General features: G+C 34.6%; 1 protein-coding gene across 1 annotated transcript; it reads right to left on the minus strand.

Moving 5' to 3' along the window:
* Positions 1–13,200: 13,200 nt before the first annotated feature.
* Positions 13,201–14,069, minus strand: LOC143558207 (uncharacterized). Its single transcript, XM_077047090.1, has 3 exons — positions 13,783–14,069; positions 13,469–13,689; positions 13,201–13,373 (listed from the first exon to the last, which is right to left on the minus strand). Exons 1-3 carry the CDS (start codon positions 14,067–14,069, stop codon positions 13,201–13,203), a joined length of 681 nt encoding a protein of 226 aa, XP_076903205.1.
* Positions 14,070–19,244: the final 5,175 nt, after the last annotated feature.

Consider the following 19,244-nt stretch of genomic DNA (forward strand, 5'->3'; position numbering starts at 1 on the left):
CTAAAGTCTTTCTAAGTGTCCATCCTTCAACTCAGGCAACCTGCATATGCGTAGAAAATGGAGTTTTGGTCAACAACACATGTTGAGTGAGTTTACCACCATTTTTGCAATAAAATAAGGATAATATAATAAATAAGCAAAACGTAATAAATGCGGTAATGAAATCAAACCATAAGCATGTAAGTTGTCGATTAAATCATTACCAAGCAAATAGGGAGCTGGTAAATCAACCATAAGCATATAAGAATAAGACCGTTACCAAGCGAATCAGACGGTGGTCAATGAGAATGAGAACCCTCTCCAAGGGGATATGTCAAGCGAATCAATACAATAACACATAGGCACATAACAAGTAGATTTGATTAATCACACACAATTACACGTTTGCTATTTTTGATATGTATATATATATAGATATGTATGTATAGTATTATATGCGCATATGTCCCCAAAACATTTATGGAAATCGAGTAAAATAGGGGAATGATAAAACTCACCTGATCGAATAAGCCAAACGGGAATGATTACGACAAGAAAGCGATAATCACGATCTTCGAGAATTACCAACAAGAATCCTAATTAAATAATATTGAATAAATTATAAATGATGCAATACGTATATCGAATTTAGGATTTCGATTTGATTTGAGTTATATTTATGGTTGGATGCGTTATGGATTGAACGATTGATCACTACGAATTATTATTGTTATCGTTTAATTATAAAATCATTGTTTATCATATAATCAACATTACAAATAATTAGTTTTGAAACAAATATAAGTTGAGATCTATTATAATAATAATCGTTTGAATATATAATTATAGTAAAATTTATATCTTAAAACCATTTAACGAAATCCGATAGTGAAAACACATTTTAAGATATTAAAGACGTTTATTATAATTTTGTTTAAAATAAATAATACACACACACACACACACATATATATATAATAAATATGAAAAATTAATAAAGATACTTTTATGATGAGAAATCATCGATATTGATATTAAGATTTAATACAATAGTTGTTGGTTTATTATTTAATAAAATACATACATGTACATATATATATATATATATATATACTTGAAAACATGTTACGAGATCAATCGACATAAAACGTTTAGCTTTATGATGTTGGTTTAATTAAAATAGGTTTTATTTGACATTTAATATTAATTATGATGTATTATAAATCATTAAAATAGGTTAAAAATAGCTAAAAAAATAATAATAACAAAAACAGGGGCGATCTGGGACTCGAACCCGCGACCTACGGCTGAAATTTGAACATACACACACCAGCCATGCGTGCTGGTGTGTTAGTTGTTTGGGATCTGTAAACTGCTTAATATATACATAAACGTTTAAAACCCAATTTGAACATAAACCCTAGCTTATGAAATCGATCAATCCTTTCAGTGTTTATCAAATTAATGTTAGGGCTAATGTGAAGCACAACAAGATGAGAAAAACCATGTGATTAATTACCTATATCGTTGATTATATGCTGTTCAAATGGACTCAACATCGCCGGCCTCCGATGGCGAAGATTGGGTGCACAGGGACCTCGACACTCCAATTAAACTTAGGGTTTTAGTTGGCGCAGGCCTTAGGGTTGTGCAGACGCAAGTAATTGATTTATTATCATCCCTAGGTTATATAATTGATTCTAGGGTTAGTCGGTTTATAAATTATACCGATATACATCATATTCGATCTTGTTTCCTAATTAGTGTAGTTGTTTAGGCCGTAAATGATAACAGAAATCTCAACCATGATTCAATTCCTAACTTAGATCGTTACTTGGGATTCAAGAAATCTAAACGGATCGCGGATGGGGTATACGGGTCATGGGTTACGGATTTGGGTAAATGGGTCATAAAGAGAATGTTAGAAATTGCATTTTAGTCCCTATAGATTGAAGGTGGAAACATTAGAGGGTTAAAGTTTAGTTTCGGGTTAAAAACGTATATTTTCCAAAGTTAAATATATATTAAATAAATATAATAATTAAACATAAATTGTATAAAAAATTCCTCGATAAGCGTAACGCTTTTCATTGTTAAAAATTTTCGGAATCATAAAACAAGTCGAGTAACGGGTATAAAGTCATACGTGGAAAACCCGAGTTGTTACACCTCCATTGTGATTTTGATGGAATAAATGACAATGAGGAAATCCAGATCACCATTGATGGGCAAGAGGTTCCGCGGGTTACGAAGTTCAAGTACCTAGGATCGTTTGCTTAGAGCGATAGGGAGTTAGACAGTGATGTGGCCCATCGAGTTCAGGTAGGATGGTGTAGATGGAGAGCGGCTACAGGTGTATTGTGCGACAGGAGATTCCCAACTAAACTAAAGGGAAAGTTTTATAGGATCGCAGTTAGACCTGCAATGTTATATGGAACAAATTGCTGGGCTATCAAGAAGACACAAGAGCGAAAAATGGAGGTAGCAGAGCTGAGAATGCTACGCTGGATGTGTTGGCACACAAAGTTAGAAAGAATAAGAAACGGTGTGTTTCGGGAGAGATTAGGGTAGCTAACATATCAGACAAATTAAGAGAATGGAGATTGAGATGGTTTTGACATGTGAAGAGAACCAGACAACGAATCCTGTAAGATCCGTAGAAAACATTACTATAGAGGGGAGGAAGCGTAGAGGCCGACCTAAATTGACTTGGCATGAGAGGATTAGGCATGATTAACTAGAGCTAAACCTCTCTGAGGATATGGTTGAAGATAGGAATTCTTGGAGACGTAGAATTAAGGTTAATGATTTATAAGGAGAAATTAGTAACTTAGGGGTTTCTCTTTTTTTTTGTCACACGCCATTATGTTATTATATATATATATATATATATATATTTGGGAGTTTATTCTTACTATTTCAATATATCTATATAGTATTTTCATTATTATTACTAAGTGTTATTATTAATTATATTACTGTTGAACTTGGATTGCCTTTATATCCTGCAATACATCTGATTTTTAGAGCCAATGGTCTCTCTAGAAACCACCTCTCTATTCTTTTGGATAGAAGTACGGTGTGCCTACATCCCACCCTCCCCAGACCCTACTTTTAACTTTGCTATTAGCGGGATCCGTTGGGTATGATTGATTGATTGATATTTTCAAAATCATTAGTTTGTATTAGCATACATAACTACATATTCCGTAATTAAATAATAAATAAAAAATTAAACGACTGTTAAAAGATGAAAACTGTTGACCGGACTGTTAGACTGTCAAAATCGGACTGTTGGCCGAGTAGTGATAAAATTTATAAAGTGACCAAAATTGGCCTAATTAAAAAAATATAATACTATATATATATATATAACATGTACAACGAGTTCGTACAAATAAAACAAAATAAACAAATATATCTAAGCGACAGCAGCGTCGTCGCATCTAATGCCCGACGTGCCAAAATTAGTAATTAAAAAAGAATAATTATTATTTTATTTATTTTTTAAAATTATTATTTAAAAAAGTACCAATAAAAAATATTAATTAGTATTTTCTTAGTTATTTATTTTAAAAAAATATTAATTATAAAATGAATTAATTAGTTTCATATATTTGTTAAAAAATTAATAATTAAAAAAATAAAGAACTATATGTCATATGTCATGTATAGGCACACGGCATATAATGAATTTTGTCTTTTTCCTATTGGTATTTTATATGCCGCGTAAAGCCCTGTATGCGGCATATAGTGTACAAACAAAATGATACAAAAACCCTTTATATGTCGTATATAGTGTTATATGCGGCACATAGAGATGTGCACCCCAATTTTGGGTGGGTGTTAATAGCATAAGCCTTATAAAAAGTCTCGAATTTTATGTCTTTCCTAACTAAAAGAACGGCTACGAGAAAAAAAAGACTAATTTGATAGAAACTTAACTACCTATCTAATATAAAGTTCAAAAAGTTCAAAAAATTGAATTGACACAAACTTAACCACTGATCTAAATAAAGAGGTCGGGGCTTAAAAGTAATTTTATGAATATAGTGAAATATCTTAATGGAACACATGGATAAAGTTTTGTGTGTTATAATAAGTGGGTATATAGAAAGGTGCACCCTAATTTTGGGTGTGTGTCAATAACTTCACCTTATAAAAAAATCTCTCTTTTTATTTCTTTCCCAACTAAAAGAACGGGTACGAGAAAAAAAAAGTCTACTTTGATAGAAATTTAACTACCTATCTAATATAAAGTTAAAAGAGTACAAAAAGACTGATTTGACATAAGAGGCCGGGTCTTAAAAGTAGTTTTATTAATCTAGTGAAATATCTTAATGGAACACATAGATGTAGTTTTGCTATACATGAATCTATCTATTCTAATAAAGTAAAAAAATGTTGACACATGTCACTTGATAGCCAAAATTTCCCGCTTCAACTATTTTCGAATTTTTAATGAAAACTTATTTATGTCAGTATAATCAAAACATATCAATCCATAATTTAGTCAAATAACTAATTACCTAAATTATAGAGATTAAAAATATACAGGTATTTATGTTAGAGTAATAAAAATATTTCTATCTTTAGTGAAATTATACTTACTTATTTTTATTAAATCAATTTGTAATGATTTTTCAGTGTAGGAGATGAGCGTGGAAAATTATTGAACAATATTTATAGGTCTAAGAAGATAAAAACAAAAAGAAATTATGAATGAATAGCAAATTTATTCTCAGTGATTATTTAACCTCCATGGATCCATGGAGTTATCATCAATCTCTTAAAATCTGTAATACAAAACGTGTTTTAGTCATGCTAATTTTATATACAATGTTCTCTTTTTATGTCATTTATAATGAAACATCTTATCATTTTTGTTAGAATTCGTTATTCCATTAAAGAAATATAATTACAACTTATAAAATCACTAGATGGATCTTTTTTGTGATTATGAGAAATTGCATGAGAATGCACCACGCATTCGTATGAATATTCCATTAGAAAATATCATTTGAACTTATTAAACTATTTAATTTGACAAAATATAGGTTTTTTTTATTTAATCTTTTAATTTCTATAGTTTATTTGTATTTCTTTTGAGCTTCATGTGCATCACACGGGTTCTAAAGCTAGTATGTTAATGGGAAAATTCCAAAAATAGGTATTTATGAAAACAAATTGTTTTATGTATCATTTGTAAAAAATTCCAGAAATACGTATTATAAACTTGTCGTAGCGAGTAATTTGTAGAAACCAATTAAAACTTGCCACGTGTTCTTAAACTAACCGTAACGAGACGTTCACTAATAATCTACTCGTCACGGCTAAATAAGTTTCATGCCTCGTTATCAACGTCCACGAGTAATTCATAAGGCATTTAGTCGTGACGAATAGATTATAAGGTTAAACTAGTCGCAACGAGTTAACTACTAATAAACTACTCGTGTAGGGAATGTAAACCGGGTAAACTAGTCGTCGCGACTAAAAGACTTATGAATTACTCGTGGGCGTTGATTACGAGGCATGAAACTTATTTAGTCGTGACGAGTAAATGATTAGGGAGCGTGCTCGTTACGGTTAGTTTAAGGACATGCGGTAAGTTTTAATTGGTTCGACAAACTACTCGTCACGACTAGTTTATGATACCTATTTCTGGAATTTTTTGCAAATGACACCTAAAACTAGAAATTTGTTTTGACAAATACTTATTTTGGGAATTTTCCCTATGTTAATAAAGTGTTATTTATCATGTCATGGAATGCATTTGCTTCATATATTGTTGAAAACAATTTGAAACTCCTTGCCATTGCACTCGAGTGTTAAATCGTATTAAACGTTTTTAACACTATTAAACTTTTTTAGTGTGTTTTTGTTTCAACTAAAGTAATACACAACGTGTTTCTGGTTCAACTTATTAGTCACAACTGATTAATTAATGGGAATCATTCGCTCAATTGCAACGAAATAGTAGCAAGCGAGCTGTGGAACATGGCATTGCGTCTTGGGCTATCTTACTCGGAAAACAGACATCCTAGGATAGAAAACAAAGAGCCAGTTTTGGAGTTTTAAAAACTGAAACGTCTTAAGCTATTTTCACATGTTTCAAAATCTTCCGTTGTGTAACAACTAGTGATTTTTTTTTTTTAAGTTTTCCGTTGTGTGGGTGACTTGCATATCCTTAGAAAGTAATGAAATCGGGTTTTAGAGTGTTGCAGCAGTAGTTTTATGACCAAGGCAGGTTAGAAAACGTAAAACATGGAGAACAAATTTTATGGCATCAAGTCAACATCAGTGCCATTTCTACGCATAGTTTTAACTCAAAAGTAAAGCTGAAAAGATAGGGCAGTTGTAGTCAGTAACTTTCTTAAAATCATGCGTAGAAATGCGTAGTGAGCTTTCAGGAGGAACGCTAGGATAGAAATTCTGGATTAGGCGTTGATCAGTATATGAGTTTGATCTGTATTTATGACCACGTAGTACATAGCAGACAGACAACTTAGTTCGAGCATTGTACCTTCATGTAGTGTCACTTCCATCTTTCTCATATTGTGTAATCGTTTTGAGTGCAATGATGATGATCTTTCTCATATTAGGGTTTTCTGTAATCATACGTAACCCCATCTCGAAAAGCATGATAATTCATCAACAAAGTTTTATCGAAATTTGAACAACGACGACGACAACAACGACAACAATCATAAATTATATTTGTTTAGTGTTTTAACTATAATGTATCACATAGAATAAGTTTTTCAGTCATTTTGAGGATGAAAACATAGTGATCAAACTAGTTTAGGAGATAAGTTGTTTGGATAAGATTTTTTTGCTAGACTTTTTTTCTCGTTTGCCCTTAAGGCCCATTTATAATGGATATTTCTCGGGAATACATTGCTAATTAGATCTAAATTTAACAATAAAAAAACCTTCGATAAATAGCATACCAACATCAACTATTTCAAAACCTTAAAGAAGACAAAAATTGGTCAGTTGTTTTCATTTCATGCTTATACCTACAATTGGTGTTCTTCATCCCCGAACAAACCTCCATATTATTACATATGTTATAACCTCTTTGTTAGTTTATTATAACTAGCATATTGGAATTGGTAGTCTCGGAATTAAAATCCATCTAAGTTGGTCAATAAATCAAAGTCTTTATATTTGTTGTCGCTAATTGTATGGGGCTAAATCATCTATGTTTTTCGAAATGTGCATGTTATTGGAATTAGTGTCTTTCTATCTCTAAAATGATCCTCCATTACCAACCTTTTCATGTGAAAGAGAGCTCGAAAATGCACATGGTAATGAGTAGATCCCCCGGTACCAGAAAATAAACATGGTATTGGATGAGTCATGCCTTCTAGGTTATATTGTGTTGGTACTATAATTTAGTACCGAAGGTAATGGTTTGGTTTGTCGGTCTAGGTAGGCAGCAAGCAATATCATGCGTATGTTACGTATTCACACGCATAAGCATAATGCAGTTTATAATAAAATATTTTTATAGTATTTTGAAACTTTTTGTATATTAAAAAGATAAAGATGAATGAGACCACTCATACGTCATATCTATTTGTGTTTTCACTTTTCACCTCTAGGGGTGTTTGGTACAGAGAATGGAAATGGAGAGAAAATAGAAATGGAAATGGAATTGTAGAGAAAGAGAATTGGTATGGAGAATGAGAATCATTTCTCTTGTTTGGTACACGAGAAAATAAACAGAGAACTCTACCATACCCAACCCCACCTCCACCCAACCTGACACCACCCACCACCACAGCCCCACCACCACAGCCCCACCACCACCACCAGCCCCACCACCACAGCCCCACACCACCAGCACCACCACCACAGCCCTTTCTACAACCACAGCCCACCACCACCGGCTGCCGCCACCAACCCCCCTTCTTCAACCACAGTACACAAGAAATTAAAAAGATTCAAAATTTTGGAACATAAGATATAGAAAAAGGAGGCTCAGATCTGTCATCACTGCCTCTTTGGAGATTTTGTGGTGGTGGTTGTGGTGGCGATGATGATGATGATGATAATCAGAAGCCACCTGCAACCACCGCCGATTTCCACCACCACTGTCACCCACCTGCGACCACAATCAACCGGTTACCATCTCTGTGTTCACCACTGCGAACGGCGGAGACGGGGTGGTGGTTGCAGACTTGGAGACGAGGTGGCGGTTGCAGACTTGGAGACGGGGTGGTGGCCGGAGACGGGGTGGTGGTCGGAGACGAGGTGGTGGCCGGAGACGAGGTGGTGACATGCTATGAGGAGGCTGCTGAGAAATGGATTTCTCTTTGTTTTAAAGAGAAATGGAATTCTCTAGTTTTAGAGAAATAGAAAGAGAAATAGAAATGAAAAGTGGAAAACAAACAAAAGAAATATTTCTAATTCCATTTCTCCCCAGTCAAATCCCTCTACCAAACAACCCCCTAGAGTCTAGACTGTGGACAAACCAACTATGGACCATTCCAATAGCCCACTACAAGCCGATGAAATAATACATTAATCCATTGATCCATTGGGCTATTAAGAGTCCAGTTTAAATTTATGAAAAACAAAAAAACAACAAACAAACTATCCATATGAACCACATTTACTTTAATGAGCCATTGATTGTTTGATAGGTTCAACAAAAATGTTCACTTAAGATTTTGTAAAATGTCAAGCAACACCGATAAATCTTTTACTGTGTTATAAGATTCTAATGATATCGTATATTTTTGGGTCATTATATTGTATAGTTGAGTCGACGGTGTTTATATGTAACTTTATCCTAAATTGTAAATATTAGAAGTTCAGTCAATGTGATTCATTTCGGTGACCTAACCCGACTCTAGAAATAATTCCACTAACCAATAGAAATCTAAAACTAGAAGATGAAAATCACAAGATAGTCACCGGGTAGATCCAAACATATTCAAACAAAAGATTTAGTAAAATCTAGATTGATTCACTGGCGTCTAGGGACACCGATAACTTTTTTTTGTGTTATGACATTCGTGTACTTTTGGACGATTGCATTGTATATTTTAGTCCGGGACTAAGTATATATGTTTGCTTGCCGTCATGTGTATTCTTTTATCTGAAGTTTAGTTATATTTTGATTCATTTCGGTTGTACCCGACTCGATAAATAATGGCCAAGTTGATTGGCATCTCAAACATGAAAACTACAAGATTCGTGGAAGATACAAATTCTAAAGTTTGTAAAGTTTCGAACATTTGTGCTACCGTTTTTAACCCACTAATATACTTTTACATTCATGTGTCTTTTTAATCGGGTGTATATGCACTTTGGTGTGTTTGTTCTTGGCTAGTATCTTGCTAGTCAAGTTCTTAAAATTCATATAATAAATAACGGATAATGCTAATAACCTATACTTGTAAAATTTTCACATACGCATTCTTGATATCACCTACACAATACATATATAAACCTTACACGGTATAAAATAAACTATTTTTTTTTTATTTTTTACATTAAACTACATATATATAATAAATAACATATCATATTAATAGCCTACAATTGTAAAATTTCACATACACATTCATGACTCCACCTACACAATATACAAATCTGTGTAGGCAATACATGATATTTGACGCATTTGAATAAATATAATTGAAAATATTGTAATATTTGATTAAATGGATATATGTTTAACATTAGTTTGATTAATTATATAAATTAAAAATAACAATAAAAAAATTATACGTAACTTTCAAAAGTTAGTAATAATAATAACAAATAAATGATATTAATGACTTAAGTTTCACTTAAAACACTCTACAAATCAAAGGACCGACTACCCTTATTCATTAAATTCTTGGTAAATTAACATCTTTATAATTACAAGTTTACCACAATCAATCTAATCAATTGCCTAGACATAATCAGTGTTAATCAATGGTTCAGATTGACTTTTCGCACTTCTCACTATAACTTGACTTCTCGTACGAACCATCACACACACACACACACATATGAGAAAGTTAACGTACAAATGAAATTAGCGTACTAATTATGAGAATCAATTAGAGTAATTATATATACAAGTAGAGTAATTATGTAATTACATCACAGAGTAACTATGATGTAATTATTTAATTACTCTACTTGTATATATAATTACTCTATTTGATTCTCACAATTAACACGTTAATTTCATTTGTATTGGATCCAAACTATATATATATATATATATATATATATATATATATATATATAGGGTGAAGTTATAATAAGAAATGGAATGTGTCTAAAGTGTGTAAGAAGTAATATGATGCGTTAGATTTGGTGATCAGATGGTCCAGATGGAAAGTGGGTTTTTTAGGCTGTGTGTTTTATTTTAATATTTGTTTTATAATACTCTAGGGGCATAATCGTCTAGTGTGTTTTATTATATATGGAAACATAATCAATATGTGATTATCATATTTTAATCCAAAATTAAAATACAACACCAAAAACACATTGTATTCAATATTACGGTGTGTTTTAAAACACACACACCAAGAACACCAAGAAACCAATGACAAAAACACAATTAATAGAAAACGCACCAATAATTAAAATATAATTAGTATAAATTCTAACTATAAAAAAGATTAATTAACACATAGCATATTAAGCCGGTGACGTTTTATCCACCTTAGAATCACAAGTCCCAAACCCCACTCCACCTTCACCACCATTCACCTCTGTCGTCACGACCACCATCTCCATAGCCGCCGTATACCCCCACTCCACCGTCACCACTACGGCCTCCACCGCCGCCGTCGTACACCCCCACTCCACCGTCACCACCATTCACTTTCGCCGTCACCACCACGGCCTCCGCCGCCGCCACCACCGCCGCGTATGTGTGATTTCTGGAGGGCTTGGAATCAATCTCACTACAGCCGATACCTACATATTGCACGATAGTGGCTAGGTAAAAAACCAAACATTTCATGTCTTTTGAGTAATTAAACTTGTATGATCCAAATTTGAGATGTTTACCTTTGAATGATGTGTGGAGTACGGAATCCTCAAATGGATTTGCATACAATGGATGGATGTCACAGAATCCGCCAAACAAAACATGTTCATGTTTATAATGATTTTAATTTAAATATAACTAGAAAATAGAAACGTAATAAATAATGATTTTAATTCCTAAAATAAATAAAAACAATATAGACCATCCTACCCCTACGTGTTTTATTAAATCAAATGGCCTAATTACATCCTATATTTCTTAGGAAATATCAATTTTTTATTCTAACCTTGCTATATATATATATATATATATATATATATATATAGAGAGAGAGAGAGAGAGAGAGAGAGAGAGAGAGAGAGAGAGAAGATTAAGAGAAAACTTAAAAACTCATAATTAATTATTTTTAATTAAAAATAAAAATATATTTTCAAATTTTTGTTTCTTCCATTCTTCTTATATTTTATTACTCTTCACCGGAAAAATAATAAAGAAAACTTGATGTAATGCACATATGTATTACTGTGCAATACTGTGTATTTTTATGTTCAATAATGTTTAATTGCATATATTCAATACTAGTTTGAGACTCGTGTATTACACGGAAATTAATGAAAATTACAATATTTAAACGTTAAACAAAATACAATTAATAACACAATTATCATATATTGTTAATACAATTACAACTTTCATTAAAATTACAAGAATTACAAAGCAAAACGTTACGCAATGAGTTTACAAATAAGAAAAAATTTCCTTGTACGCTACATTTTTGGTTGTATTGGTCAGATTACCTTGTTTATCAAGAATCAGAATCTTGAGCCCAAACCTGCTTGTAACTCTTGATAAGACGACGTATAGCTGTCCATGTGAGAACACGGGTCCTTTCAAGTACAAACCAACCCTAGATAATGATTGACCTTGGCTTTTGTTTATGGTCATCAAAAAACATACTGCAAGGGAAAACTGTTGTTTTTGAAATTTATATGCTATTTTGTTGTCTGTTGGAGTCACTGTTGATCTATGGATCAAAACTGTATGTCCAATGTTAGTTCCAGAAACAATTTTTGCTTCAACTACACGAGTACCCAAAGATATAATTTGTAGTCGGGTACCATTACATAAGCCTTCTTCTGGTTAAGATTTCTAAGGAGCATAACAGGAACACCAACTTTTAGCACAAGCTTGTGGTTTGGTAGTCTGGATATTCTTAGACAATTACGCAATTCAGGTGAGTATAAAGCTGCATCAACCGTGTCATTGATATATTCTGAACTACATATGGTATCTGAACATAAGTACTCGACTTCATCACCTGGAAAAAACGTGAGAAAACTGTCATTAATCTCATCAACAATTTCGTTTGTTGGTGCAAGTATGGCTCTATCCTGAAAGTAATGTTGGTTCTCGTAATTCTGTAGAATATCAGGATATACAAAGTCAAAAAGTTTAGATAGAGGATTAACAGAATCTTTTATAAGTAGATCGTCAGGTATATCTATCATTGCAACACCATCATTAGGATCTCCAACATTACCTTAACCTATATCTAAAAGCCATTTTACAAATAATTTGGTTTCTTCAACATCAGATGATGGCCTACCCATAGTTAACCTTAGGTTTTTTGTTAATCTCAAGACAGTGCTTTCACTCCAAATGTAAGAAGAACATAGAGAGGCATTTACTATGTCTTGTCTATTGCCTTTTTGAACTACAGGTAGGATTTGTCGAAAGTCTCCACCAAATACAAAAACTTTTCTACCAAATAGCAAATTAGAAGATAAGACATCTTTTAAAAACCTGTCAAGAGCCTGGAAGCCATGTTTGTGAGCCATTGGAGCTTCGTCCCAGATTATTAATATGGTTTTTTCTAATAATTGTGCCTCGTCTATGCCTGGATCCATGTAGCAAGTAGAATCCTCTTTAGATTTATAGGAATATGAAACCTGGAATGTGCTGTGCGACCTCCGGTTAACAATAACAAAGCAATTCCACTTGAAAGCAACAGTTAGGACGATTTCTCCTTTTGATCTTATGGCAGTTGACAAGGTCTTCCATAAGTACGCTTTACCTCTTCCACCATAACCATATACGAAAAACACACCCCCTTTATTCTGCTGAACAGCCATCATTATACGATCAAAAATATTTTTCTACTCATGAGTAATTGAATCAAATAGAGTTTGGAACTCTACTTTTAGCAAGTTTTAATCGTATGATAACTCTTCGTGAATCAAACTATTAGATGCAATAGATGTATACTCGTCATTAGGGAAAGGCATTTTCGTATATTTTCTTAAGCTTGAGTTGTTGCGTAGCAAGATTTTTTCAATCTCAAATAGAGTGAGCTGCTTGATTTGATCTTCAGTTAGCGATAACTCTATGAAAGTTGAAACAAAAAAATTGGGTAATATTAATGACTATATATATATATAAATATACATTTTGTAAAACTCATTTGAAATATATTGATACCTGGTGACTTTAAAAGACGTCGTTGGTTGTAAAGAATGTCATCAGAAAGCCATTTCCAAGTAATTATCCAGACATGTTCTAGTCTAGAAAGGCTATCAATTGACAACATTGTAGCGAACAACGTGCAGAGTGCGTGACCCAACGATGAATGGCTTGCCTCTTCAATTGCCTCAATGTATTCTAGATCGTCTTCTAATAATCCAAGAGCGTAGCAAGCGTCTCTAAACGAAGGTTGAACACGACCGTTAACAGTGCGAATTTCTTCGAAGGATTTTTGACCTTTAACTCAGTTCAAAAGAATTCGTAAGAAGTACACTTCTCCAGCAGCAGGAGACACGACATGAATTCTACCTATGGAAAATCCCGACTTCCTTGGTTTCCAACGACGAGGTATTTGATGCCAAACAAATTCAGTAGGGAATTCAACATAAGTCAATTTACACGCTTTAGCATGATTTTGGTTGCACTCCATCCAACCATTAAACATGGAAGAGGAGACACCTTCAGCTTTGTCCAAGACATTATCAAGATCATCGTCCGCACCATAAACTACATGTTCTTGTCCTGGAAGATGGAAAGGCAGTCGGTTAACATAAGGCATTTTGTAATGAACATCATATCAAAAAATACGCCATGCGGCCTCAGAATCAGATAAATAGCGACAGTCATAAAATTGTTTTATCTCGTCGACTTCTCGCTGTCCGACGCCTGCTTGTGTGTCGTTATTGAAAAAAAAAACAGTAGCTCGATCCGGTCCTTTGTTGATGTATTTAAACAAATACTTTATAGATGACGCTTGATTGCACCATTCAAAATTAATGTGTGCCTGATATCGTTTTAATAGGTACTTGTTGTAGGGGACCACACTTCTGTTACCTAACTAAATGTCTCCTTTTTGAACATACTGGCCCGAATCGCGTCTTCTATACATGGGATAACCTTGTGAATCGACAGATGTGGAGTCACGAAAGCTCTTTGGAAAATTTTTTGAACATTTGTTGTCAAACATGCACGAGCAGGTAGGATTGTGGGCACCACATGGACCGTGAATCATCAATTCACTTGCAAGGTTATATAATTCAGGGTCTTCATTCTTATCAGGTAACTCCGTAGAAATAAAAAGGATCAACGTGTTCTATATCGGGAAGCCTATGATCGACATGCATAAATAAACACATATGAGCATGGGTGATGTGCGTCGGACGATGTATCTATAAATAACACTCACAACTAAGCTTTAAATTTAAAATGAAAATCCTAACCACACACAACCGGCAAGTGTACCGGTCGCAAGTAGTATAGACCTAGGAAGTCCGAGTATCGAACACGAGGACACGTACAAACGGTAATGATCACTAAACCTAGACAAGACCTACCCAAGAATAATATTTAATTGATTTTGATTTTTAATAATTTAACTGGACCAACTGACCGACTGACAAAAGTTACCAAAAATAGAAAACTTAACGAAAAACTAACTGTGTTGACTTAGGATGGAGAAAAACGTCTACCTAGGTTTGAATCAAATTATAGGCTTAACAAGAAAATGGATTGGATGGTATCAAGACACCGGTTCCTAAAAATGACACGACTAGGGATCGCTCGGGCTCACTAGATCACCTCTCGGTCTTACTCAACAAACCTTAACTACTCTTAATCGGCTAAAACAACCAAACCGGAAAACAACTGTTAACGTGTTCTAATGTTGACACACCTCTCGGCCTCACTAACACTCAACCCCAATGGTAATGAATACTACACAACCAAGGATAGAGGAACAATCTAATTTAAACCAAAATAGATCAACTAGTCGCTCAAAACATCTACACCGGACAAGAAACAAACTCGCTCTTGCGCAATCCTTATTCTAGCATGCAAAGGTAATGAGATGACCTTACTTCCTATCACCTCCCGGTCTCTAAGAAGGTGTCTAACCGCTGTACTTTAAACAATAAATCATGCAACAAAACCCTACGGTTGTACCTGCTGCAAACAAACACTAAACACAAAGTCTAGAATCAAACAAGCACAGATCAATCAATACAAAACTAATTAACCAACGCAAGGGGTTTAAGCAATGAATTAGTAAAATTTCCAGCCATCAAACACAACCTATATCATGTCTAACAACGCAAGGGGTTTAAGCAATGAATTAGTAAAATTTCCAGCCATCAAACACAACCTATATCATGTCTAAATCAAACTTTACAATAACAATTCAAGTCTATCAATCAAACAATCTATAAAACTCATCAAACTCTAACAATAAGCATCATTCCTAGGTAGAACCGCAAGTTTAGCCTAAAAACATTTTTGGACAGCAGCTATTACTCAATAAAAACATCAAATAACTCATCCCAATCATCTTAACAATCATTCAACAATCAACTATAATCATAAACAATTCAATCTTTAAAGTAATTGCAAAACTAGTTAACAAGTGAACAAGAATAAGAAAGTTGATGAACAATGGAATAAACGAAAGGATATGTGATGTTTGGGGCTGCTCTTGGCTGTAATAAACTGATGGGAAATCATTCCCGAGGCTTGTTCTTGTCTCCTTATTCTTCCTTAGCCATCACAACTCCAAAACCCTAAGCACAAAACTTTTTTTTTCCTTCCCTTGGAGCTGCTGCGATCGGACCTGCTAGGGGGGGCTAGGGTTTATTTTTTTTGTATTATAATATAATGTAAGGCATGGGCTTTTCCAAGATGATCATGGGCCGGGCTTTGTGTCGTGTCTTGAAATCGTATGCTAAAAAGCCTTTAAGCTCCTCCCGACGTCCGGTTTTTCTTCCCTTAACCCGTAACCTACAATATAAATAAAACTATGTAAAACCTAGATAAAATGAGTCAAAATACATTAACTATAATATAAAAACATAGATAAAAGGTGTGGAAAATAAGTGTGTTTTACAATACATCAATGGGGCTAATCACGCTTTTGAAATTCGATTGTATAAACAACTGCATGAATAGTTTTATTTGTAAGTAAAAGCATTAATTGGTTTAAGCTATATGTTTTTATCAAAACCTTAATAATCATATATTATAAAATACGATGAAAGACACATATGTAAAGCATTCATACCTACTTGTAATTTTCCGAGGACCTTTTTATCTTTCAAGTCTTTTAACAGTGCATCAAGCTTGATTTTAAACAATCTACACAAGATGTCAGGCCTATCTTCTGATTTTAAAGTGGTGTGTTTGAGAAATCTTGTCACTCCGGGCCACTTTGGATTGCACGTTATTGTTATAAAAAAATTAGGGTATCCAAACCATTTGCAAAGTGTCATAATATCCAGGTAGTTTTGAGTCATATACCGAGCACCTCCTGTAAACGATGAAGGTAATATCACGGTACGTCCCATTTTTGAAACATTGGATGTTCCCTGATCTCTTAGATTCATGAGGTTCTCATATGTTGATGATCTTAGTTTTGTTTGTTTACTACGTATATAAAAAAGCCTTTCGCTTTCAATCATCGTATACGCTGTTTTGGTCAAAAATTGACAATGGTAATTTTGTAACCAAATTAGTAATCGGGACTAGGTGCTCGTATGAAATGAACGTAAAAGTACTTGAACACAAGGATTTGTTACGAGGAAAAAACCTGTTATCCTTAGGATAACAAGCAAAAAACCCCGGGTGGTGAAAACTATCCCCACCGGTTTATTAATAATAGAAGTGATTACAATTGTGGAGCTCAAACTTGATCGTGATTACAAAGAATGCGAGTACTAGTAAGTTCTCGAGTGCTAGAGTGTGTGTGATATGATCCGTATAGAGCTCTATTTATACAAAAATAAAACTAACAAGAAATCCTATATTTAAGGAAGCTTTTAGGCTAAATCAATTAGCCGTTAAATCCGTTAGATAGCATGTTTCCTTAGTTGCCACGCTCTAATAACAGTAAGTGCGAGTCCTTGGGAGATCAAGCAACGGTCTTTGACCTGGTAAACATGGAAAGTAGCAAATATCGTGTTAGTTATATAATGTAATTAGGATACCAGTTACCTCAGAGGATACAGCAGCCTGCAGTTGTTCTGAATATAACATTTGCTAAGGATACTTAAAATCCTAGCCCTAACAATTGTCCCCAAATTTAACAGCGGTAGATAAAGTTTACAAATGTAAAATTTTTTGAAATTTGAATTTTGAATTCTGTGTGGTGGATCTTTAGTGCACGTGTCCGCCGCTCCGATGACTCGCCAAACCCTAGGCCGTCCATATAACTACCCGAATAAATAATATTTCTATCATCTTCTCCTCTGTCCAGGTAACTCTTTTCTTCCTCTTATCTTTCTGAAATTATGAGTCCAAAACTTTCTCCTTCCGACATCGGGATTTCGTGTGTCAGAATCTCCTCGCAAACCCTGCGAACGAGATATGTATTTTTGGAAATACTGACATTACGAACCTTCGGTCTCGAGGTTGCTTTCCTACTGGAACTGTTTTCCGACCTTTTGATGCTGCTTTATCCTCTGATCTTGTTTCTAAAACCTGGATTTGCTTCCCGTTTAAAATTGGCTTTTCGTTTCCATTCCCTGCCTTTACCACCGAGTTCTTTTCTCAAACAGGTCTTAGTTATGCCCAAACCATGCCCATGGTTTGGAGGACTTTGTTTGTTTTGGAGAGGTTAATTGCTAACCATGCTCTTGATTTTACCCTTTTTGAGCTTGCTTCAGTATATGACCTCCGCAGCCAAGGATCTTCAAGATATCTTCTTAAAACCAAATCCGGCCGAACCCCGCTTGTCTTGAGAAACACCCAGAACAACGACTAATGGAAGAGACAATTCTTCTTTGTTAGGAGAGATTCTCTTCCTCATCCTGAGAATCTTCCATACCTTTGGGTTTCCAAAAGTAGGGTACATTATCTTGAAGATATATGCTGAGATCATTGTTGATTGTTATGTTTTTTTGTCTTTCGCAGCTCTGAAGTTTTTCGAGGTTGCCCCTCCTAGGAAGGATACCGAGAGCAAGCTATCTTCTTTCTACCTCATCGATGAGGGGGAGAGAACGTTTCTTTTCCAGTCCGGTTTCCAAGAATCCTCACCATCAGCCGGTTTCGTTATGTCTGGTAAGAAATATTGACACGTTAGTAGTAAGATTTAAGGATCAGAGATACTAACCTATGTATTTGTAGGCAAGTCTGCTTCTGCTTTTGCACTTGAAGATATTGACAGCATGGTATCCACCCGAAGCACTATCAAGAAGGAACATTTCCCTAGCTCTATCCCTCAACCTAAAGGCAGCCGTGCAAAGGGCTCTAAGAAGCGTAAGAGTCAAGAGACCAGTGAAACCATTCCCGTGCATGATGTTGATTTCCACGATGCCATGAACAAGACTCAGCAGGTATCTTTTTAATTTGGCATGATTTCTTATATCTTGAGGATAATTTATATTGAGGATCCTTTATCCTTGTAGGGCCTCGAGTATCTTTCCTCCCGGTTTGCCACCATGAGCCTCGAACTCCAGGAAGCCAACACTTGCATCTCCGAACTAATGAAGATAGGAATCACAAAGGCCAGTCTCCTTGATAAGAAGACCAAAGAGCTGGAAGACGCGAAACTGGAGCTGTCATTGGCCAAGAAGGAGTTGGTTCATCAAGAAGCTGCATGCTTGGCAAAGGTTTACGAGGCCATGGAAGGGGCGAAAAAGTCTGCTGCTATTTCGGTATTTCAATCCCGGTTCAGGATGGCTAAAGAGGCGAAGGATGCTGGTCAGGATACTCCCTTCTGGGATGTAGCTGGTTGGGAAAGGGTCTTGGC

This window comes from Bidens hawaiensis, unplaced genomic scaffold (assembly GCF_021521415.1).
Source record: "Bidens hawaiensis isolate Kalapana, Puna unplaced genomic scaffold, B.hawaiensis_p1.1 tig00019355_1, whole genome shotgun sequence".
NCBI lineage: Eukaryota > Viridiplantae > Streptophyta > Magnoliopsida > Asterales > Asteraceae > Bidens > Bidens hawaiensis.